Raw genomic sequence first — 26,143 nt, forward strand, 5'->3', positions numbered from 1 at the left:
TAATACGGTGGATGTGTGTCTGGGGGTGAGAGTAGGGAAGTACTCTGGGCCTCATTCTGAGTCAGATGCAAGTGAAAATGCAGATGGAGCTGGCGGTTTGAACAGATCAGGCGTACACACACTGAAGGGAATTAGATGCCTGTTTCAGACTGTTCTTTTTGCACGTAACATGGGGTAGGTGGGAGTCCAGATAGTAATGATGATAACTGCAGCTATGGATGTAATAACAGGCAGGATAGGCTTCCACATGCAGACGCACAGATCTTCGACATACTCGGAATGAATACACAGGCTGGCTGGATTACTAATGTTGCAATGCTTTATGTGTTGCTCTATCTAAGAGTGGCTCCCGTGTCCTCTCATCAGCGTCATGTGACACATGTACATGACACTGAGGAGGGGACGTCAGGCAAGTCGACAGCGGAGGGAGGGGGGGGAGGCTCTGTGTGAGTCTTTTAGGCATAGGTGCCATGTGGCTTGGAGGTGGCCTCCACAACTTAGTTGCCCTGGGGCCCCCACAAGCCTTAAACCAGCCCTGAACTCCAGTATTAACTATGTATTCTTGGAATGATATCCTTGGAATGCAGCCTTCACAATGGCAGGCCAAGGCATGATTGCAGGTCTTGAAATTTATTATCTTAAATACTACACACTGTATCAGCTGGCATAGGGGGAGAGTGTGTTTGATCAGTATGTTCAGCAGTCTAATTAACAGAAGGGTGTTGCATTGAAGACACAGCTGCAGACAGACAAAGATTGCTGGGGTGTGAAGAGTGTAGCCAGAGAGAAATTAAAAAAGTCAGACATTTATAAAGGTGAAAATAGTTTAATCTGTGTCTTTATGACACTTTTTGCACACTTCTTTTATTGTGTACCCAGTGTGTGAGCATGCTGAAACGCCTGAACCATGATGTTATAATACTTTCTAATACAAAATCCTGTAGTGCTCTCCTTAATTTCTTTTGTGTGTCTCTTTCTCTCTCGTGTGTATGTATATGTGTGTATGTATATATATGTATATATATATATATATATATATACACATAATCAGTTGCAGCTCCAGATTCATATAGGGGAGCCACACCAACTGCCTCTCCAAACTCTGCCAAACATCACCATCCGAGACTCACTGGCAGTTGATGTTGCTGCCCTATTTGAATTTGAAGAGCCCCACCACGAGAGTCGCCACATATACAGTATATACTGTGTATGTATGTGTGTGTGTGTTTGTACTGTGTATGTATGTGTATATATATATATATATATATATATATAATGTGTACACTCCAGTAACACATTAATCCTTCACCTCCATAGTAATGCATCCTAACACATTTATCTCACTCAACTCTGTAGTAGTAACGTATTCCCCTCCCTCGCCCCATAGTATCACATCTGATATTCCCATCCCATACTTATGTAGTAACACATTCCACTCCCATACCTGTGTGTATATATATATATATATATATATATATATATATATATATATATATATATATATATATATATGACAAACAATACTTAGAGGGCGCAATGAATATCCAGATGTAAATAGTCAATTTATAAAATAATGTCCAGTTTTAGTCCTTTTGGATAAATCTCTTTTTTATATAGGAATTGTTGTCCAAAATCGTCCTTTTAAATAGACCTCTTCACTTTAAAAACCTTCAAACACGGTTGATAGTAGATTCCATAGGCTCCCAATGATAATTTTTCTAAAAAAGACCCACTCACCGAAAAAACACCCAAGAGATGGCCCAATGGCCTACTATTTAGGTATTGTAGATAATATATTTATTAAAACAATTAACTGTCCAAATGTCATAAAAATAAATCCATAAAATTGCTTCCACAGTTTAAGATTAAGCAGTGGAAGATAACATTTAGTTGTCTTGCTATTTCCCCTTATAGGGTAAAACTTCACAGCAGGTTTCTCCCTTCTGACATATTATAGAATTACAAGCCAACGCGTTTCGTCAGCTAGGACTTCCTCAGGGGTATATATATCCAAATTGTATGTCATCCAGTATAGCACTGCCAAAATATTATCTTTGTGAAGGACCAAAATAATTTATGTGTATGATCCAATCGACACCTGACGAAATGTTGTCCCTAAGAAGAACTTATTCAACTGATCTCCAACTGTGGTACACTCTGATCCCAGGATTACACTGTACAGTGTTATCCTGGGATCAGAGTGTACCACAGTTGGAGATCAGTTGAATAAGTCCTTCTTAGGGACAACATTTCATCTGGTGTTTTATAAATTGACTATTTACATCTGGATATTCATTGCGCCCTCTAAGTATAGTTTGTTGTATCTAATTTGTCAGGTTTCCACTAACAGGGGTTCCACTTGAGGTGCAGCAATCTCTGTACATCACAGCGCAAGATAAGGGCATCATCTATATATATATATATATATATATATATATATATATATATATATAGACATCTGGACTACGGCACTTGGAGAACATGTCACAGAGACACTCTATCACAGCTCTTTTTTTTATAGTAAAAATTAGAGGAGGAGATTTATTCTTGGTATGCCCCTATTATTACCGCTAGTATATATTATTAATTGTAAATCTATTTATTGCACTATGGGACGCATGTCTTGTCCTTTATTACCTCTTCTGCAGTGCTTCTCAAACTCTGTCCTCTGGACCCCCAAACAGTTCACGTTTTCCAGGTCACCCAGCAGGTGCACAGGTGTAGTCATTACTCAGTGGCACATTTGAAAAGATCCATAGGTGAAGCTAATTATTTCGCTGCAAATCTGTGAGTAGACCTGGAAAACATGCACTGTTAAAACTGGCTGGTTGGAATGAAAACCTGGTAATGTATGGGAGCAAATGACAATCGTCCATTTGCTCACAAACACTGGAAAATAGCCAAAAATGGTTGTTCAGACAAATTGGTTAAAACACACAAATTTAACCCATTTGAACAATTTTTTTTTGTCATTTTTTCAGTGTTTAAATCCATATGATCGACTGTCATTTGCTCCCATACATTACCAGGTTGTCATTCCAACCAGCCAGATTGGACAGATATGACAGAAAATTCTATAGTGGATGCCCTGCTTTAGTGGTCCTGAGGACCGAGTTCTACTGGAAGACAAACACCAACCGAACATTATACAGGTAAAGTGCACAAACCTGGACACTGTTTCATGAGCACTCTTATCTGACTATAATGCCTTTACTGATTGCCTATGTACTTTTGCTTTTGGAGTGTATCTTTGTGTGTGTATATATACATGTCAGGGGTACATATTTTGTTGCCCCTCAGACTGTGAATATGAAGACAGAACCTTTTCAGTTGTAACCTTAGGCAGCAGTATGATTAGCTCCACCACCTTTACACAACCCTGATTCTACATTTTTCCTCCCCAGGTGAATATTATGACAGTAGATGGAATTACTCCTCTGTATAATGCCTGCAGCAGTGGCAGTGTTGCCTGTGTTAGCATGTTATTGGATTATGGTGCTAACCCAGAACTGGAAACTCAACTTGCATTTCCTCTGCATGAAGCAGTTATAAGAGGTAACATTGTTTTGCTTCTCATGTATTGTTAAAAATGCAAGTAACATTCCTTACAACAAAAATATAGGTTTGACCTTGTTAAAAGATTTTTAACTTTTTAAGCTTTACAGTAATTTGGTCTCTTATTTAATCATGTGCTTGTTTTCAGTAAGCGATATGAGCATATAAAGAACAAAAAAGCATAATTCCAAAGACGCCTGAGTACCCAAGTATCACAGCGGCTCTAATGGGAGCCTGTAACCCCCCCAAGACAAATCTACAGTAAATGAAACACAAGAAAACATAGCGCTGCTGATCCTTAGGCAAACAAGTAAATGCTTTCATATAGTATGAGTATCGCATAAAATGATAAAATCACTTAACAATAATATATAAAAAAACATAATATGGGGTCTATGTACTAAGCCTTGCAGAGAGATAAAGTGGATGGAGATAAATTACCAGCCAATCAGCTCCTGTCACTTTTCAAACACAGCCTGTAAAGTGACAAAAGCTGATTGGTTAGTACTTTATCACCATCCACTTTATATCTCTCCAAGGCCTAGTACCAGGGTCGTAACTAGAACTTCCCACACTGGCACCGAGGGCTAAATAAAAACAACAACACATTTGACCCCCACGTGAAAATAAAAACTACAATTGTGGAATTGTGAGTGCCCCGCTACATGATAGATAGATAGATATAGATATATATATTATAATTTTTTTTTATCTTTCCGTATATCTGTCTGACAGACAGATATACAGAAAGATAAAAAAATATATATATATATAGCAGGGCCAGCCAATATGTCGATCGCGATCTACCAGTAGCTTGCGGAGCTCTCGCCTGTAGATCCGTGACCAATTTGCTGCAGCAACTGGGAAACGCTAGTCTCTGAAGCGATCAGAGACTAAAGAAGCCTCTGATCGCTTCAGAGGCCAGCTTTCCCAGTGGAGCAGTGCGTATGTGAAGATCCTGTGTGCCTGCTCGATCTAGATAGATCCAGTCAGCGGCAGACAGCGTGTGTCTACACGGTAGCGCTGACCAGCGTGAAGAGAGGTAAATACTGCACAGAGGAGGGGGCATCAGTACTAGGGGCACTGCATAAAGGGCATTACGGGGGGCACTGCATAAGGGGCACTACTGGGGGCACTGCATTAAGGGGCTCTTATACAAGGGCCATTGCATAATGGGCTCTAATACAGGGCCATTGCATAATGGGCACAACTACAGGGGACATTGCATAAGGGGCACAACTACGGGGACATTGCATAAGGGGCACAACTACAGGGCCATTGCATAATGAGCTCTAATACAGGGATATTGCATAAGAGGCACAACTACAGGAGAAACAGTATAATGGGCACAACTACAGGGGCACTCCATAAGGTGCTTGAATACAGGGGGCATTGCATAATGGGCACAACTACAGGGGGAACTGCATAATGGGCTCTAATACAGGATGCATTCCATAATGGGCACAACTAAAAGGGGCACTGCAGAAGGGACTCTAATACAAGAAGCATTGTATAATGGGCTCTAATACAAATGGCATTGCATAACGGGCTCTAATACAGGGGGTATTCCCTAATGGGCATAACTACAGGGGGAACTGCATAATGGGCATAGCTACAAGGGGCATTGCATAAGGGGCACTACTACTGGGGGCATTGCATAAGGGGCACTACTACTCAGGGTATTGCATAAGGGGCACTACTACAGTGAGCATTGTGTATAAGGGGCACTACTGTGGGCATTGTGTATAAGGGGCACTACTGTGTGTCGTAACGTGAATAAGGGACACTACTATGTGGTGTAATGTGAATAAGATTGTGCTGCTGTGTGGAGTAATTTGAATTGGGGATACTATGGGATTGCGACAGGACAGACCCCACATCCCTTGCTGTGAGGTCACACCCCCTTTTTGCATACCACGCCCCCTTTTTTGGTCTCGGTAGATCACAAAAGGTTTTTGGTTTTAAAAGTAGATCACCAAGTCCAAAAGTCTAGCCACCCCTCATTTATAGGTATGGAATATATATATATATATATATATATATATATATATATATATATATATATATATATAATAATAATAATGGGCATATTATATAGCCATGGCCAAAAGTTTTGAGAATGACACAAGTATTGGTTTTCACAAAGTTTACTGCTTCAGTGTTTTTAGACATTTTTGTCAGATGTTACCATGGTAAACTACAATTACAAGCATTTCATGTTAAAGGCATTTCAAGTGTTAAAGGCTTTTATTGACAATTACATTAAGTTTATGCAACGAGTCAATATTTGCAATGTTGACCCATCTTTTTTAAGACCTCTGCAATTCGCCCTGGCATGCTGTCAATCAACTTCTGGGCCACATACTGACTGATGGTCGCCCATTCTTGCCTAATCAATGCTTGGAGTTTGTCAGAATTTGTGGGTTTTTGTTTGTCCACCCACTTCTTGAGGTTTGACCACAAGTTCTCAATGGGATAACGGTCTGGGGAGTTTCCTGACCATAGACTCAAAATTTTGATGTTTTGTTCCCTGAGCCACTTAGTTATCACTTTTGCCTTATGGCAAGGTGCTCCATCATGCTGGAAAAGGCATTGTTCATCACCAAATTGTTCTTGGATGGTTGGGAGAAGTTGCTCTTGGAGGATGTTTTGGTACTATTCTTTATTCATGGCTGGTTCTTGTGAATTGTGAGTGAGCCCACTCCCTTGGCTGAAAAGCAACCCCACACATGAATGGTCTTAGGATGCTTTACTGTTGGCAGGACACAAGACTGAGGGTAGCGCTCACGTTTCCTTCTCCGGACAAGTGTTTTTCCAGATGCCCCCAACAATCTGAAAGGGGATTCATCAGAGAAAATAACTTTACCCCAGTCCTCAGCAGTCCAATCCCTGCACCTTTTGCAGAATATCAGTCTGTCCCTGATGTTTTTCCTTCTTAACACCAGGCCATCCTCCAAAAGTCTTCGTCCTGGGTAATGCCAACAGTAAAGCATTCTGAGACCATTCATTTGTGGGGTTGCTTCCCAGCCAAGGGAGTGGGATCACTCACAATTTTTTCTAGCTTTGTTTTTTTTCTTTGTCTTAGGTGCCTGAATCTCTGTATGCGATCAGGCTATGGAGGAGCAGGGCATTAGGACAGCAGCAGTACCCGGCGTCTGTCTCCTTCTGCTGCATCTTGCTATGAAAGGGTCACTAGACACCCACAGGTATTCTGGGACCCTATAGTACTGGTACAAGTACCCCCCACATGGTGTCGCTTCCCGGATGATGTGGCTTAGACTACACTGCTGCCACAGCTTATTTACGTAACGCTGAGCGCCCAAGAAGCAGAATAACAAGGGGCAGGGTCCGGTGCGTTCTACTCGAGCTCCAATTCCCTCCAGCTGCTGCTTGGAAACCTTCTGCTAATGGTGTCCGCCATCTTGCCCACGCTCCCAGAAGCCCGTGGGAAGTCCTTCCAGGCAGAGCCGTAACTAGACTTTTTGGTGCCCTGTGCCAGAGAGGGCATTGGTGCCCCCCCCACATTTTTTAAAATAGGGACATAAGATTGTGCACCTGAAACAGGGCCATGGCTTCATAGGGAAGGACCAGGGAAGAGCTAGGGGAGGCCAGGAGATGTTGGGAATAAAAGAAAAGGAAGCTACAAGTGAGAATGATAATAAACAGGAAAATTGACAAACAGCGCCCCCTGCCCTGCGCTGCCCTTTGCCATGGCACTGGTCACACCACCCTAGTTACGGCCCTGCTTCTAGGTCAAGTGACTTCTGGCTGCCTCCTGGAGCTGCTTGAAAAAGAAGACCACTGCTCTGCTCCATGCTGGATTCCCTGATCACCCGCGTAACCAAGGTCACTGTTTTTTTCAAAAACTACTGCAGCCACTCTAAAAGATCCTATGGATCGTTAGTGTGAAACCTTACTTAAATCTTAATTCTCATTGACAGGTACTAACCTGCGTCCATTGTAGTCGGGGGCCTGGGGGCAATAGAGACTTGGTCAGAACAATAAACAGAGGCTAGTCAAACAGGAGAAGACCCTATGGATCTCTTAGCCATGGAAGACAACCTGAAGCAGACTTGAATTTATGTAAGTCATGCGTCCTTGGAGGCTATCTCTCTTCTTTCAGATATGTCAGGCAAAGTGTGTCAATTTAGAGGGTGCATGGCCGTGGGGTCTTGCCTTCCTGGCTTTGACAGAGGTGAAAAGTACTCCCAATGAATTGTCAGGGAGATCCCCTTTTCGCCTCTGTAGGGCCCGTCTTCTTTTATTCCGGGACCTCTTTTTCCAGTCAACCACAGACATTTGGGTCAGAGGGGTTCTCTTTAGAGGCTACATACTGAATCTGGAGGTCCCTTGCCCCATCAATTTTTTTTTTTTTTTTTTAACCCCTCTTTCTCAGGATCAACTCTGAAGAGGGGCATGGATGGGGGCAATTCACAAACTTTTGTTTTCAGGAGTTGTGATCCCAGTCCCAGGATTTTATTCAAATATTTTCCTTGTAACGAAACCAGATTGTTCTTTTTGTCCCAACTTGAATTCAAGAAGCTCAACCCACATTTAAAAATATGGAAGTTCAAGATGGAGTCTTTACAATGGGTAATTCTTCTATGGAAAGGGGAGAATTTCTCGTGTCCCTCAACATCAAAGAAGCATATCCGCACGTGCCAATTATGAGATGAGATCACAAACTACTGCGTTTTACAGTAGGTCCTCTTCATTTTCAATTTCAGGCTTTGCCCTTCGGGCTCTCTCCCGTACTAAGGGCCTCATTCAGACCCACTCGCAAGCGCACAGTGCTCGCAAGCGGGTTGATGGTCCCCCACAGCGCATGTGCCGCCTCCGGGACGGCAGCTCTGTCGCTACGGGTCTCGCTACAAAACGGGGTGGCTGTTGATGGTGATTGACAGCTCGCCCCATTTTGTAGGTGGGGAGGCGGGGTGGCTACACAAATGCAGGCATTCCCTTAGGAACATATATTGGGGATGGTCAGTGCACAGGTATGTTCACAAAAATTTTTTTATGAAAAGACGTATTTGGTAACCGATAACATGAGTCAATTGTGGTAAATTAATAGCAATCAAGCCCTTATTTCATACCTATAGAGGACTGGAACAGAGGAGTTTCCTTTTCCTTTTTCCTTCTCATCTCGTCACTTTTTTTGTATATAACATAAATCTTCTTTTCATCTCAATAATTATAAAGAGGTATGTAACAATTACAAAAGAAGTAAAGAACAACTGTTATATGGTATGGAAATATATGGCTATAAATTAATTATCGATTATTTATTATCATCACCCAGATTTTAGGTCTCCATAAGGGAGATTATTCTCTACAAAACTCATTCCAGGATAGGATTGAATTCATATATTTTTTTGTTACCTTCACTATAACTGTACTTTTCTTTCTGTACTCTCATCAGCTCCGTGTCTTGGAGCTGACAGCAGATACAGGGTACTAATTTATCACATGTATTGGAGTAGAGAAACCGAAAGATTGCATAAGAAAAGAGGTGTTTTAAACCTCTAGGATGGGGGCAGGCATGTATGCAAATTACTTGTGGGAGTTAGCCTATGGCAAGCAGGGGCGGGTTTGTAACAGGAACATTATATAGTGGGATAAAAGTGTGGGCCAAAGCCTCTTTGTTCCAGATTCCTCCAGGACAGGGAAGTGCATTTTGTCAGTTGTCATTTTCCTTAATAAAACTCTCTTAGTGCTTCTCCTTCTTCTCTCCTCCTTTTCCTTATTGTATTTAGTCATTCTTTTCATTTACTTCATATCATTGCTTTTACTTTTCCTTTCTGTCCTCAATCACTGTCTTTTCTGATTTCTTGTTCTGCTGGGGGTGGGTGTAGCTATGTCCTGCCTAGTAATGAGCCTCCCCAGACCCTGGTCCCTGGCTCCACAGTGCCCCCATGTTATTAGGAGCTGCAGGTGTGGTTCCCCTATTGATAGTTCTATCCCCCCTCAGGCTGCTGCAGCAGCTTTGTGGAAGGTGTGCCAGTGCGGGGGAGGGGTGCTTCCCTTCAGTCCTTAATGCCCCTGGTCAATATCATCTTTGTGGCTGCAGTGGCCAGCACCATAGGCAAATGCAGGAGGGGTTTATGAGTGCCTTGCCTGAACCCCCCCTCAGCACACACCATGATGACTACAATAGAAATAGCATATAATACTAAAGTTGCATGTTTTTTAGGATCCCCTCAGTGTCACAAATGAAATAACTAGCACTACAGTCCCTGTTGATCTTTTAAATGTGTCAGCCAGTAGAAAAAGTTAAAAGCCAGTAATGAATATTGTTGTGCACCAACTAGATCTGGAAAACATGCACTGTACGGGGTGCACTGATATGGATCACCTATTGGATCAATTATTAATACTGGATAATACACCATCCAGTACATAAGGGGACCAATCTGTGCATCTATGTCCAGGACAGTGCATGGTTTCTTTTTCTGCCCTCTCCCAGATTCCCCAACTTGCTCATATGATCTGTAAAGGAGCCTGCACATGAAATAAAAAGATTCAGCTCAGACAGGATGGCTCTACTTCTACATATAATTGCTTACTGTGTTTGCTGGTCCTGTATATGCCAGAATTATATCATTCAGTACATTCGTATGATGTATTTTATAGCTGGTCTGTGCTGATTATGCCCTCTTAATGGTAGAAAACAGTTGCAGCAAACAGTGTCAGTATTATGCTGGGCATTGAGGTATCATTGGGGGAATAGAATGCTTTAGTGATGCGTTATCTGACAGTAAGGGGTAATGGCTTTGACACTGCTTTATTTATGTATGGCACCTTAGATCTAGCTTTTATCTCCTTTGAATCATATTATCAGTCAATAGAGGAGATTGTATTATATACTGTATTCTGAGCATTTAACTTACAAAATAGACAGAATACATGTGCTACAGTGAATTTCTACAGGGTGCACAGCTTATTATTGCAATCACTGCCCCAAGCAGCTATCACCGGGAAGCTCCATTCTCAGCTATGCTCCTACTTCGACAAATATACATTGCTGGAGGTCACGCAGCCTTCGCGTCCTGCCTATGAGGGGTACAACGCGAGCAAAGCAGCTAGTTCAGTTCGTCAGGGCTAACAGCAGGCGTCTGGGGAAAATGCTTCGCCTTTAATAATTCCACCTGTACGCAGGGACGAAAATGTCATTTTCGTCACCTCTGCTTGCGATGTGGTGGCAATCACCCAGTTGCCAAGTGTTTCAAGGGGGGTGCCCAGCAGCAGCCTGCACAGCCAGCAAAAGGCACAAGTGCTAAGTAAAGTTCCATCCCCTGTCCGTGTCACAGCGATAGCAAAATGGTTGAGTTGGTACCCGGTTCTGCAGGATGCAGAATTTTCGTTAAAAGGCTTCAGTTTTGGTTTTCGTTTACCTATTTGCAGGGATGTCGACACATATTCGCCTAGAAATTTGAAGTCTGCCTTTGAATTGCCTCACATTCTTAGGGAAAAAGTGGCTGGCGAGGTTAGCGTCAGGCGCATTGCAGGGCCTTTTGCAGAACCCCCATTAGGGATCTTGTGAATTCCCCGGTGGGAGTGGTTCCCAAGAAAATTCCAGGAAAATACAGGCTCATGCAACATCTGTCTTATCCGCCAGGCTCGTCAGTAAATTTTGCCATACCAGTTGAGGTTTCCTCGGTGGTGTACCAGTCTTTTGACGATGCTTTGGATGTCATTAGGTGTTATGGTCCGGGCGCACTGATGGCTAAGATAGATGTTGAGTCAGCTTTTCGTCTACTTCCTTTGCACCCAGAGTCATTCCAGTTTATGGGTTTTTAGCTTGGACAACGGATATTGCATAGACAAATGCTTGCCTATGGGGTGTTCTGTGTCCTGTGCGTTTTTCGAGCATTTTAGCACCTTCCTACACTGGTGCGCGGAATTTATTTATTTAATTTTTGCGGTAGTCATGGAATAGCCCACTATCTCGATGACTTTCTGTGTGTCGGCCCTTCCGGTTCAGGCAGATGCAGTTATCTTTTGTTTTCTTTACGAGCGCTGTTTTTTCATTTGGAGTTCCCGTTGCTGCGGACAAAACGGAGGGCCCTTCCCCTTGTCATTCCTGGGTATCGAGATCTGTACCTCAGCGGGTTCTTGTCGCATTCCTCTCGATAAGCCTGTCAAGTTGCGTAATGCCATAGCGGAATGCACGGCTTCCAGTAGAATTACCCTGCGGCAGGCGCAATCCCTCCTGGGCCTGTAAAGTAATTCCAATGGGCAGAGCTTTTTCACGTAAATTGGAAAGGGCCACGGCTGGTGTCACTAACCGAGACATTTGCTACGTTTATCCTCAGAGATTAAGCAGGACCTCTCTGTCTGGGTCTCGTTTCTTCGGGATTTTAATGGCGTTCGGTTGTGGATGTCTCCAGCCGCTGACAATTTGCAGCTGCAGCTGTTCACCGACGCAGCAGGCACCACAGGGTTCGGATGTTACCTTGATGGCTCCTGGTCCGTTGGCCGTTGGCTGGAAGAATGGGTGGGAAAGGGTTTGACTAAGGACTTACTCCTTCTCAAACTCTTTCCCATAATGGTTTCCTTGGAAATCTGGGGGGAATGGTTACGCAATCGCAGCATCATTATCAGGTGTGACAACCTGGGCGTGGTCCATGCGATACAATCAGCAACATGCGGCTTCCCTGCTGGTTTTGCGCTTGCTAGCGCAGCTGTGCTCACATGTTTGCGCTGTAACATCATGTTTAAGGCAAGACACGTTCCTGGGGTGGAGAATGAGATAGACGATGCGTTATCACGTTTCCAGTGGGCTAGGTCCCGATCTGTGGCCCCTGGTGCTGACGTTGTGCTTTGCCCCTCTTATGTTTGGCAGGTGATCGAGCCGGCATGGAGGGCTTAGCAGAACAGTCTTTAGCCCCCTCCACGTTGCGAGCATATCGGCAGGCATGGAATGAATGGGAAGATTATTCCCGTAGCAGCAAACAGGCAGGTAAGAGTCAGCATCGTTCGATGCTTTCTTTTATTTGGAGTCTCCATTTGGCTGGCAGATCCAGGGCTTCTGTTGCGCGCTCTTTGGGGGGCATTGCATTTTATTGTAAATTGAAGGGCCAACCTGACTTTACTAAAAGTTTTCTGATTGTGAAGGCTTTAAAGGGTTGGGCACGGGTCTCCCGGCCAGTAGCTGACCTTAGGAGACCTGTGGACGCTCATCTGCTTCCGGCAGTATTAGGGGCGGTTCTCGGAGTGGCTCTTACTGCGTATGAGGCGGTCCTGATTCAAGTGGTGTTTTCAGAGGCTTTTCACGGCACCTTGAGGGTATCGGAGCTGGTGGCATCATCCAAATGGGTTGATGCCGCCATGCTCCTCTCGGATATCCTGGTCAGTGAGAGGTCTGTTCTCTGTAGGATTCGGCGGTCAAAGACCGACCAGACTGGTAGGGGTGGGTGGATCTCGTTGGGTCCATCTAGGTACGAACAGATCTGCCCCGTGGCACTAGCTATGCGGTATGAGTTATTGCGGCCGGATGTTCCTGGTTCATGACTCATGCATATGGACAGGACTCCGCTTACCAAATACCAGTTTGGTTGGTTTTTGAAGAGGTGTGTATCAGTTTTAGGCCTCCCGCCTCAAGATTTTGGTACACACTCGTTTCTGATCGGAGCCGCAACTTCGGCGGCAGCTGCGGGTTTCTCGGCATCAGAAATTAAGGCCCTAGGACGTTGGAAATCGGATAGTTATAAAGGTTACATTCGACCTAGGCGTGAAGGCCCTTTGTTTTAAAGTCATTTCACAGTCTGTTCCGGTTACGTTTATATTTTATGCTTGCCTGGTTTTTGTCTTGTCTCATGTACTGTCCTGTCTTGTCTGTTACCCCTGTCCGTCCTACTCGGGATTAGCTACTCGCCATTGCTGGCAATGGGAGTCTTGAGGGATTTTACAATTTTTACCTGAACTGACGGATTCAATTCGGCTATTCTCAATCATTTAATTAGGCCATAGTCCATCCCTCAGCAGGTTTTTATTTTACCTCTTGCCGAGTTCACCTGTTTTTTCCCAATTCCCCCCCACCCATTCTTCCCCTTTGTGTCTTCTGTTTGTCTCAGCCACTTCAAATAGGAAAGTCGGCGACCAATAGAAAATTTTTCTTTTTGGCAGATACTCACTTATGTTCTATCAGATCCCACTAATACACCATAAAATTTTATTGTTTTATGACAATTACTAATTTTTTATTTACTGCTTTCCTCCACCTTTAGGATTGCTCTTTGACACGCAGGAAATTTGGGTTATAGGCCACTCATATATTTTCTGGGCTGCTAGGTTTGAGTTCAGATCAAGCTCCAATTTTTGAATATTCAGCTAGGGTCCGTTGCATAGGTTCCAGAGGTATGAGATGGCATTCCTTTTGTCCTAAACTGTTAGAGTATGCAAGGCTTTTTGGTAGGCCACGTATTTTGGTGGCTTATTTAGGAGGCAACGACTTAGGGCAGAGGTCCACTGTAGAATTACGAGTTGATATTGTCAACGATTTGGCGAGGGTGCTATCGGCCTGGCCCTTGTGTAAATTAATTTGGTCTTGCATTGTACCTCGACAGGTCTGGCGTGGGGTTAGGAGTTTTCCTGCTAATGACGAAGCTAGGAAGAAACTTAATTTCGCAGTTGCCAAATTTGTGATGGCCAATTATGGCCGTTTCATTTACCATAAGAACATTCAATTTCGATTTAGTTATATGTATAGACCTGATGGAGTTCATTTAACAGAGGAGGGTTGGTCATTGTTTATTGGGGATCTTTTTGAGGAGTTGGCGTTATTGGGGTAGTACTTGGTATGGTGGCGGTGCAGCGGTTCTATAAGCAGAACCTTGCTGTGGCGGGAAAGAACGGCAGGTCGCCAGTCCGGGTGCAATTATGATTTAAGGGCGCTCCCTTCGTTGACTGGTAGTTGGCTGTACCAACCTAACGGGGGGCAGTATCACCACCTAAACGGGTGGGAAGTCAAGATGGGGGTGAGCGTTACCTTTTGTTGATGATATGAGTTACATGGTTATGTGTATGCACTCTGGGCGATCTACGCCTGCTATGCCTTTTGTTGTTTGTGTGTGGGCATAGCAGATCTGGCTGATTTCTGGCCGTCCTTTCTTTGCCACCATACATCTTTAAATAAATAATAATTATTATTGCTCCAATAAATCGCCATCAAGTTATCTGCCAAATCCACGTCTCAGTGTCTTTATTTTATGTTAGTATGATAAGTGGTTTGCACACATGACAACACCTCATCCGATAGAAGAAGGTTTACAGGACTCTCACTGATTATTCAATGTCGACGGACAAATAATCAGAAGCAGATCCCTATTCCTATTTCATACATGTGCTTTTCATGACTGACTATATGCTAATCTTTTGGAACAAGTGAGACATGCAGGGCTTGTTCATTAATATTACTGCAGTTCCCTGCTAAATGTTTTAGAATAGTACCGTATATTTATCTCATGTATGTTTTTGCTGATGAATATTTTGATTTGTTCTAAATAAGTAAGAATCTGCATATCAAATCCTAGCTATTTTCATGCACAATTTAGGAGATTTACTATTATAGTCTGTCATTATGCAATATATGGATATCCTGTCTGAGCTCGGTGAGGACTGGAATGTGGTTTAGTGTCTAATTGTCTGTTTAATTATCTTTTTAATATATGTATTTTAAATTTATTTGTTACTATTTTTTACGATAGAGGTGTATTAAAAGTTATGTTTTAAGTTTAATTTAAAACATTAGAATAAGTATGCCCCCAAACAAAGAGTCTTCTTTACTTTCTTTTGTTTCACATTCCCTTAGGAACGCCTGGCATTTGTGGGCGCCCTACTGACATCACTAGTGATGTCAGTAGTGGACTTCCTGTTCTATTAGAGCAGGAAGTCTACTCGGGCTTGCAGGAGCCGAGACCCTACCACATGGTCTCGTCGCAAGCCCGATGGTCGCGATAATCTGGACAGACTCCATGCCACTCGCACAAGCTGTGGGTGGTCACCCACAACTTTGCGAGCGAGCTGGAGTAAATAAATAATAAAAAGAAAACAACGCCCATCAGACCTGCAAGCTGTCTCCGGCAGCGAGCGGGTCTGAATCTGGCAAAATCGTGGCACCTATGACTATCTTGCATCATCAAGGAAATGTGGTACTGTCATTCCTTACCTAGATGACTTGCTGGTCAAATCGTCATCAGCATATCTACTCAGTGATCATTTACAGGTTGTCATGTCAACTTTGGAATTTCACGGTTGGGTCCTCATCCTGCCCAAGTTCAATCTGATCCCAGCACAGAGATGATGTTTCTGGACCTTTTCTTCAACACCTTGTGTCAGAGTGTGTTTCTGCCAAGGGCCAAGATCAGGTAATTGCAGTGCCTGGTGCGAGTACTTTTGTGTCTTCACAGCTCCCAGCTCCCTTTAGTATTTTATACTTTAGTGTTGGAGGGAGTGGGATCCCTGCCTAGATCCGCAGTATTTTCCCCTGTCCGTACAGATGCACCAGTCCCCGGATTGGTGGCTCTGCACTTCCAATATGTCCAAGGTTTGCCAGTTTTCTCCTTGAAAATGGACACTAGTCACAACAGACGCCAGTCTCCAGGGATGGGGTGCAGTGACTTTAGGGTTCCACTTCCAGGGGGTTTGGTCAATGGAAGAAAGAATGCTTTCTTTAAATGTGCTGGAACTAAGAACAGTTTTTCGTGTACTGGTCCAGGCACAACATATTTTCAAGGGGGTGGCATACATCAACAAACAAGGAGGAACCAGGAGTCTGAGACAGTCCAGATCATGATATGGGCAGAAAGATTTGTACCAGCCATATCGTCCATATTTATCCTAGGGGTGGACAACTGGGAAGCCAACTTTCTGAGTCGACATAGAGTTCACCCAGGAGAGTGGTCCCTACATCAGGACACATTCAACCAGATTGTGGAGAAGTAGGATCTGCCAGATATAGAATTCATGGCATCCAGGTTGAACAATAAGCTTCCGTGGTATGGGGCACAGTTCAGGGATCCACATGCAACCCTGGTAGATGCCATGACAGCTAAATGGTCCTTCCACTTCATGTATCTCTTTCCACCTATTCCCATGCTCCCACATGTAATCAGATGGGTCATGCGAGAAAAGGCTCATGTCCTTCTAATAATGCCAGATTGGCCATGGAGGTCATGGTACTCAACTCTTCTGGCTCTGGGGGTCGATCAGCCATGGAGGCTGCCGCTGTAAGAAGATTTGCTATCATAGGGTTTGTTCTTCCTTCCCAATTTACCTCAATTGAATTTAACGGCATGGCATTTAAGACAAGTCTCCTGAGGTTCAAGGGGTTTTCTATAGCCATTATCCAGACTATGGGCCTGATTCAGAGCCGGACGCAATTAGCGCTCGCTCGTCCAGAAAATAGGGGTGGCTATTCAAATGAACCGTTCGCTGTTTGCGGTCTGTTCACGCCTCTAGGTCTGAACGAGCGAACAAAACTTGGGAAACTACGCCCCCTGGCCGCTCGCATCCTATGTCATGTCCGCTATTTATTAGATTAATTGAGTACATCGACCAGGGTATGAACTGCTCGCTATTCTTGTGGTTGGTTTTTGCTACCACAATTTTGCGAGCAGTTCTGGCTATTAAATAACCCAGTGACGTGGTCAATGACGCTGCTGTTTTAATTATGCACACCCATAAAACGCCTGTTTGGACCTTTAAACACGCCTGCGATCGGATCTCCACTCCCCGTTTTCAAGCACCTTCCCCTGTTACCACCCACATACGCCTCTTTCTGTCACTCAAATTATCAGGCATTCGCTATTTTGCAAGCACATGAATTTCGGCTGCACTGTCTGGTTCGCGCATGCGTATAACGATCCGTACACATGCGCAGTTAGGCAAACATCGCTCGGAGCGAACGAGAGGCCGCTTACGAGTGGCTCTGAATCAGGCCCTATGTTGCAAGCACATGCTGTGAGTCATCCACCTCAATTATTTATCTTAGGGTGTGGAGATCTTACATCCGATGGTGAGAGTTTCTGCTTCTAGGTTCTGCTTACTATGTCTTTTTTATTTTTACAGGATGGATTGTCCAAAGATTTAGATGAAGTTTAGAAGTTGCTGTGAGGGATACTTTAGCGTCCAACTCGCAGAGGAAGAAGCTCCGAAAAGCAGTTGTCCCCATGGAAAGTATCACAGCTACTTCTGTAGCTGCGTTACTTACCTGCTCCCTGTCGTCCCGGCAACGCATGCGTGACCTCGGGTCACGCATGCGCACAGCCGCGGGGGAGCTGGTGAAGAGGCGTATCCCTCTTCGCATCCCCGGAACTCCTTCCCATAGGAAGGAGCAGTGATCCGAGTAAAAGTGCTGTCTCAAGATGTCTCACAATCTCCCTGAAATGCTTTTTCAAAAGTAGGCAAGTATGCTATACATCTGCATTGTGTGTACTCATTAGCCAGGTATAATAGAGGCCCTCCATGTAATCTGTTTGCAGATGCCATATCTGTCTAATCTGATTTGCCAAAACTAAAACAGAGTAATTATTTTTAATTAAAAAGCGGCACTAATAATATTATAATTCAATGAGATCTGACTAATATTAATACAAATAAAGGTACCACAGATATTAGTTTAAAAAATAAAGGGGGCACAGATATTAGTGCTTCTTAATAAGGGGGCAAATATATTTGTTATCCTTAATAAGGGAGGACAGATATTTGTTACTCTTACTAAGGGGACACAGATATTATTTCATAGGTGGCACACTGTCACATAAACTATAGGGGGCCATATTTAGCTGTGATACTTTCCATAAGTAGCTGTGATACTTTCCATGGGGACAACTGCTTTTCGGAGCAGTTGTCCCCTCACCGGAGCACTGATGAATTGCTCCGGTGTCAGGCTTCTTCCGCTGCGAGTTGGACGCTAAAGTATCCCTCGCAGCAACTTCTAAACTTCATCATCGGAGGCCATACGGCCTTCGATGATGAATAGGCCCCTGTGAGTGATCACCTACTCACTGACATGAGAAAATTTAATCAGTCCTAATCAAACTTTTTCTTTATGGCCAGATCTGTCCAGTTTATATGGGTCTTTTGAAAAATGGTTCTGTTAATTTGCCTTGGGGTTGCATAAAATGATCAGTTTTAGAGATGTTTTCTGTTGAGTCACTTTCACAACGTTTTTATTTTAATATACAGTAATTATGTTTTCATTACACTGTTTTAACGTCTGTACAATGATTGTTCATGTTGATGTAACCCCCCTTTACTCTCTAAAGCACAGGTTCTCAAACTCTGTCCTCAGGACCCCACACAGTGCATGTTTTGCAGGTCTCCACAGAATCAAAAGTGAAATAATTATAACCACCTGTGGATCTTTTAAAAAGTGTCAGTGAGTAATGAGTACACCTGTGCACCTGCTGGGTGACCTGCAAAACATGAACTGTGTGGGGTCCTGAGGACCGAGTTTGAGAACCACTGCTCTAAAGGGACACCAGGTTACTAACTCCTATGTAATATTTTTTTTACCCACCCTTAAACTCTTTTTGTTAGCAGTGCCTCCACCCAAGTATTGGTAGTATTTATGGGCCTACTTGGGAAAACCCTAGTGTATTGTGTTGATCTACTTTATTTTCTGGTCCTTACCACCTTTGCTTCCGTGTCACTCCGCCAAGAAAGTACACTCCATCAATTACAGGAAATAACAGCTTTATCATGGATAAATGACATCTATTAACAGTAAAGTCTTTTTTCAATTATAAGTCAGTTCACCAACATAACATTTGCATGCATATACACAATCAATTACTAGTGCAATACATTGGTACACACATAAATAAATGTCATTACACTATTTGAACTCTGAACATATCTTTGCAACATATTATTTCATGAAGGCTAACCGTTACTATGTTTGGTTCATTTTCCTAAATTTGAGTCCAGTTCTCACTTATCTTCAGAAGTGTTTATAACGGACATCCAGCGGTTTCTATGTCCCTGCTGTAAAGAATTACTTAAACCAATTTATCAGGGTTCATATTTATATAAAGGCTAATCCACTGGCAAGGTTATAATAGCGGACTGTGTTTTCCAGAGATCCTGCATAAATATATTTGTTCCCTTCTGGAGTAATTTACATTGACATCTACTTTTTTCTATATAATCCACTGTTGGATAGACCCAGTATATCTCTACACATAAGATGCGATCAATAGTCTCAAGGTCTGGTATATATATATATCCGATTTGGAGGGGTCCATTATACAAGAAACCAAAATATGGATTTATGTAGATTAGTATAGTCTTTGGATTCCCCAACTGCTAAATATGCTCTCAGTAAGACACTTTATGCTATTAGCTTTTCTTCCCTCTAAAGTCTTGATGTAATTTACTTGTACTTCCCCAACTCTTTTCTTAATTACTGCATGTATATATCAATATCCCCTTTTATGGAGTGCCTGCTGTGTGGTGGGTTCTTGGTATGCTGCAGTCCGTCTAACCCATTTAGCGCTGCTCAATAAACTCCAGACCACCACTGTCCTTGCTCTGCTAACTGCCATGACATGAAGACAAGGACCACCTTTTGTCTTGACAATTTCCTTCTATGCTGCTATCTTTCCTGAGCTTATAACTTGGGACAGCTCCACTATGGCATATCTGTCACTCCTCCGGCTGCCCATAGCTACACTTCTGCCTCACCTGGCTGGAAACTCTGGCCTCCCCTTCGGACAGCTGATGTACACCTCCTTGTAGCAGCTGATCAGCTGCCTGACAGTAGTCTGTGACTAGCTGTTCAATACTACATCTGCTCAATGGAACCTACAGGCAGCTGGAAGAGACTCACTGACAGCATCACACTGGTATCCTTCTTCTGACTCCCAGTCAACCCTAACCTCCCCCTAGGGGTGCCTAAACCTAACCTCCCCTCCCCGCACCCTAAACCTAACCCTCCCGGGGGGATGCCTAGCCCTAACCTTTGCCCCCCTATTGCCTAACCCTAACCCCCCCTTCCCCTAGCCTAATCCTAAACCTTCCCCTGGGGGTGCCTAACCCTAAATCCCCCTGGGGGTCCATAAACCTAACCCCCCCACACCTGGGCTAAGTGTTAAACTTATCCATCAGAGGACGATCGGGATGGCGAGGGTCGGTCTTCCGGCGTCGGGGTTAAGATGGGCATCGGAATTTCGACGCCTATCTTAAGTCCCTTGTCGGGCAGGAGGAGTTGGGATTTAGACCGGCGGCATCGCATTCGCCGGTCTGTTAACTACATCCCGCTGGACCAAGTGTGGGTAGATATTTTGTACAGTATTCTTTTCTTTCAGGTATGAGGCAATGTGACTTTCAGCATCACTTTGTCTTCTGTCTCCCAGGTCACAGGGAATGTGCCGAAATGTTAATAGCATATGGAGCAGACATTGATAAAGAGCTTCAGAACAACGGTACACCGCTTTACTTAGCCTGTGCTCACCAGAGGACAGATTGTGTCAAAAGACTCCTCGAATTAGGTAATCTTACAGGTGTGACATCCATTAAGCAACATTGCCATCATCTAAATAAAATTACTGGGTAAATTGACATAATACATTTAACCTGTTGTTGACAGCACTCGTTTATTTTAGTGAACAATAACAACCGATCACATGCTGCCAATCTGGCACACTACACTGATAAATCCTGCAGTGGCAGGATTAGGTCTATAACTCTTTTAGGGGGTATTCATGGAGAGAGATACAATTGTGTAAGATAAAGTGCCAAGCAATCAGCTCCTAACTGCCATGTTACAGGCTGTTAGGAGCTGATTGGTTTGTACTTTATCTCTCACAATTTTATCTCTCTCCAAGCTTTCATGAATAGCCCCCTAAATGTGATTTTGCTTTATAGGGGAAGTTGAGTCTTAAACATTGTATCCTTTTTCCGGAATAGTACATTGGGGAGGGGCAGTCCACTGTGGGAGCCTCCATTTTCTAATTCTATAGAACTGCTGGTGATGTACTGAAGAGCTAAAGCAGTAGAGTGATCTGACGCATAGGCCGAAGAGACAATCATCTTCTGATTGACAGTCAGGAACCACTGCAGCTGGTTTCTCCACACCTTCAGCTTTCCAGTATCGGTCCCAGCAGCTCTCTGTATGGCTATAGATCCCTAATTAATGTGCACAGTGGGGACAGTTGTTTGGGGAAAATGATGAAGGATCCCCACCAAAGTACTATGGGCCACAGGACATATATGCTCTTTGCACCATATAATTAATTATATATTGTTTTTCTTTTAGGTGCAAATGTAAACCATGGGAAGCACCGGGACACCCCTCTCCATGCTGCAGCTAGGAAATCAAGTGCAGAAGTTATCAAGCTGCTAGTGGACTATGGGGCTAATGTCAAGTATAAAAACATGGAAGGCAAATACCCCATTGACCTTTCAATACCCAGGAGTCCTGTAGAGAGAGCCCTTCTGATTGCAGAAGGTATTGACTGATAATAAAAGAATGTCCCTGATGCTTAGGCCCTGTATTTATATACAATGTATTACATCAAACACATTTCTCAGTAATGGCTGTGTACTTGTAGAGGACTTTAATGTTTAACTTTGTCAAAACTTTTCCAGTAAGATAAAAAGAGCGTAGAATGTATTTAATTCGGCTTATTCTATTAATGTGGCTTACATTTTTCAAAGAGCAGTTAAGCGGAACAACAGTTTATTGGAAGCAATATGTGGTAACAAATCTGTCTCTCTATATTCACCGATACAAGAGCTTATTTATCATGCTCCGATTTGCACTTGGCTTTGGGCACGTCCCGATGCGCACATACACCCGGATAGATGCTTAATTTATAAATGTCTCTACAAAGGTGCATGTCATCAGGCAGAAGAATGCGTTCAGCTGTATATCTGTGATGTCACTGGTACTTGTCTTCCTTGTGCAACATGTTCTGTATTGTTCATTCTTATAGCACTGATCTGTATATCCTGACTCCACGTACTGTGTACTGACCTTGCTTGCATTGACTAGGTCTGCCTGCTAAATCTCATTTACTGATTATGAGCTTGTGCTGTCTGCCCCTTGCCTTTGGTGAGTTACTGACATCAACGCTTTGGGAGTTGATTCTGAGTCGCATGCAGAGGTGGCTGAGTCTTTTCCGCAGCCGTGTCTTATGGTAATGCTACTGCCGATTTCATCAATATTGAGTTGTCTTCTTGCAGCGTCTTGTGGTGGCGCAGTTACGTCTCGGTGAGTCTTTAGGTGCACCATCCTATGTACCAGTCATCTTTGGACGCAGCCGCTTACAGCAACATATCTGCATTTGCTTAGTCACCCCGTTACCTACCAGGGACACCCACTGAATTCCACAGACTGTGCGTCCGATTCTGTTCTGCGTCTCTGAGCGCTAGCATTCCGGACACAAGTGCAGACTTAAATTTGGCTGCAGCATCGGCACTGCGCGCTACTCAGAATCGTATGTGCAAGTCCCAACCTTGACCTGTTTCTTAAAAATTTTGGTTAATGACCTACAGTAGGAAGACTAGCCATGGGTCTGCAGCCTGGGGGTTTTAGTGCAAACTGCATCACTCCTTTGCGGGGCTTCATGGTAAACACGGTTGTACCCTTTAGACTGTATGAGTAGTCAGCGCCCACAATTAGACTGTACATTACATATACTATATGTTTTCTATGGCAAGCCCCTCTTTATAGGATTAATCCACCTTTGTGTACAATAACATTTTGTGCTGTTCAGTTCAATTCTGCAGATTTTTTTTTAGACCAAAGTGTTGTCTGGAAGAAGCATGTACAGGGCTGTAAACAGGGGTGCGTGCGGTTCTCCTCTGCACAGCCGTTCCAGAGGGTCACTTGTTTTATTACAGCAGCAGCCACATCTCCGATCCTCCTTCTTTTATCTTTCCCTATTCTGCCTACAATTGGTCTTCCCATTAGTATGTAAGCCATACTTGCCTACTCTCCTGAAATGGTCGGGAGCCTCCCAAAACTTGTGTGTCGTTCCCAGCCTCCCGGAAGAGTGGGAAAGTCTCTTGGCCGGCGCCGCCCGCCCACGTCTGCTCCTACCTTTGATAGCTGGCCGGTCGGGGAGCAGCTGATGACGCGATTCGCGCTGAATCATGTCATTATGGCCCCACCCCCAGCAACACAATGCTGATAATCTCGGCATTGTGTTCCAGTGGCGGGGCTGCGATGACGCAATTGCACTGTCACGCACCCAAAACATTAACGTGCCCCCCCCAGCTGTGCCGAGCTGGCTGCCTCTCCCGGAAGAGGCAGCCAGATTGTTGGCAAGCCTGATGTAAGCTCTTATGGGCAGAGTTCTCATCCCTCTTGTTCTTTCCTAGCACACTCCCTGGCACCAGTGTCACCTTCACCCTTCAGCAACTCCTGGCTGCTCACCCAAATATTGGGTGCAGGATCACTGATTACTGAATTGACTCCCACTTGCTTCAATGAGTTGCCCTCTCAATGCCCCAGTCATCTCTCCTTCCCAGTCTGCTGTATTTTTTTGTTTGGTATTTATGCTGTGGCATCCCACTGTGTGTTTGATTGATGGTCTAATTTCCTGTTAATGGGAAATGTTTTGTACAGTATGTAGATTAAAAGATAATAATAATATGATGATGATAATGTAGGCTTAGTTATATACTATGCCTACTCAGTGAAGGGAGGGAAGCTTTTTATAAAGTTAAGATAGAGTTAAATACACTCTGGCACAAATGTAATAGCCTGTGAGTTGGAGGCACTGGGAAGGTTTTGGCAATACAGCTGCTAACTTAAATTTTTTTAGGTAAAATCAGGTTGGTTTTGCTTTATAACAAATTGCTGCTTGAAATCTAGAAGCTAGGTTGCGGAAATCAGTGCCGCTATCCGCATCTTGCAGACTGTCACATTTGCGCCACAGTTGATGAAAGTAACGGACTAACAAGGTAAGCTCGATTGGTGGGTTTTATTCTCAAAAGGTTCCCTACCGATAAATGACATTAAATTGTAAAACATTTTAGACATTTTTTAAGACCCCTGCCAATAAACTGTGGGATTAATGTTGTATAAGGAGTAATGATCTTTTCGCTACCCATTCATGTCTAGTCATACAAGTGCATAATAAATAATAAGGAGCAAACAACCAACTGGATCAAAAGTATGCATTCTTCTGCTTCTTGTTCTGCTCTGCAATGTGGGTATGTAGCTCAGCGATCACTGCTGCCACTGAATGGATATACAGTTCCTTATGTAATTTATCCACAGAGATCACTGCCAGCCATGTCACCTTTGGCACTGGAAACTCACTTCCCTTTACAAGCTCTATGCTATTAAAATCACTTAGATAAAGTATGTAGAACCCCTTTAATATGTCCTTTTGCAGCCTGTGGGTATTTCATGTTATAGCTTCGCGACAGAGCAATTATGTAACAGCAGCTACAGTTATAAATGTACTAAAATAAGCATAGGAATAAAGTTAGGTAAAATAAATTAAAGCAAAAATGAATCCTTTATAGATCGTAAAAATGTTCCCTGCTAGAAAATTATTTCCTAAACTTTCTGTTGTATTTTTTTTTTACCAGGTCCAGCATCTTTGGCGCAGTTATGTCGTCTCAGTATTCGAAAGTCATTGGGATCGTCTTGTCTTCAAACAGTGCCCAGACTCCAATTACCTAACAGATTAATACAGTTTCTGTTGTATCGATAGATTTCCAAACCATCCTTTCAAATCATACACCGCTATTTACTAACTTTTCAAACTCAGAAACTAATGTTAGCTTTGACTTCCATAAAACTGATTTAGAATGAGGGAGAGTATGCAAAAACAACTTTAACAGTGTATTGTACAAAACAGCTTAATTTTCCATACTTTCTTATTAAAATAACCTCTTTGAACAAAACATTTCAATACTAAGCAATCTAAAACAAGGAAGGACGACTATAGGAGCTGATTTGAATATCAGTTAAAATATGAGATATGGTAAGAACTTACCCTTGTTATCTCTATTTCTACGAAGTCCATAGCGTTCCACAGGATACCTTGGGGTATAGGCGATGGCGGCAGACATCCAGGCACCACAGAGTTAAATTTTCAGCCTCCCAGGATGCACTGGGGTCCCCCTCCTATACCCCGCCCCCGAGCCTCAGGCCACTCAGTTTCGTAACAAGCCATAGGCCGGAGCAGGAGCAAAAAAGAGAGAGAAGACAGTCTGGAACACACAAGAATCACATTCTCACCAGAAGGAGACGGAGAAACCGGTGACCAGATCAAAGCCCATCTGCAGTACAGGTGCGACAGGGCGGGAGTCCTGTGGAACCCTATGGACTTCGTAGAAATAGAGATAACAAGGGTAAGTTCTTACCATATCTCATATTTTCTACTTCAGGGTCCATAGGGTATCCACAGGATACCTTGGGGATGTCCCAAAGCAATATCCTTTAAGGGTGGGGACGCTCCTGTGCTGTAAGGAGAATCCGCCGCCGAAAGAAAGCATCCTGAGAGGCGAAGGTATCAAAAGCATAATACCTTACAAAAATATGGACAGATGACCACGTGGCTGCCAATCACCGCTGAGGCGCCACGTCGAGCTGCCCACGAAGGACCCACAGACCTAGTGGAAG

General features: G+C 43.6%; 1 protein-coding gene across 2 annotated transcripts in view; it reads left to right on the plus strand.

The window, feature by feature from the left end:
* The window catches only part of ASB11 (ankyrin repeat and SOCS box containing 11), an 86,954-nt gene extending 61,406 nt beyond the window's left edge, over positions 1–25,548 (plus strand). For both annotated transcript variants that reach the window (XM_088451489.1, XM_088451490.1), the window contains 4 exons: positions 3,405–3,555; positions 20,913–21,047; positions 21,815–22,006; positions 25,105–25,548. In XM_088451489.1, coding sequence (XP_088307615.1) covers positions 3,405–3,555; positions 20,913–21,047; positions 21,815–22,006; positions 25,105–25,229 — 603 coding nt within the window. In that variant the 3' untranslated portion in view covers positions 25,230–25,548. The remainder of the gene's footprint in view (positions 1–3,404; positions 3,556–20,912; positions 21,048–21,814; positions 22,007–25,104) is intronic.
* Positions 25,549–26,143: the final 595 nt, after the last annotated feature.

Source organism: Taudactylus pleione, unplaced genomic scaffold, assembly GCF_031769625.1.
Source record: "Taudactylus pleione unplaced genomic scaffold, aTauple2 ptg000026l, whole genome shotgun sequence".
NCBI classification, from domain to species: domain Eukaryota; kingdom Metazoa; phylum Chordata; class Amphibia; order Anura; family Myobatrachidae; genus Taudactylus; species Taudactylus pleione.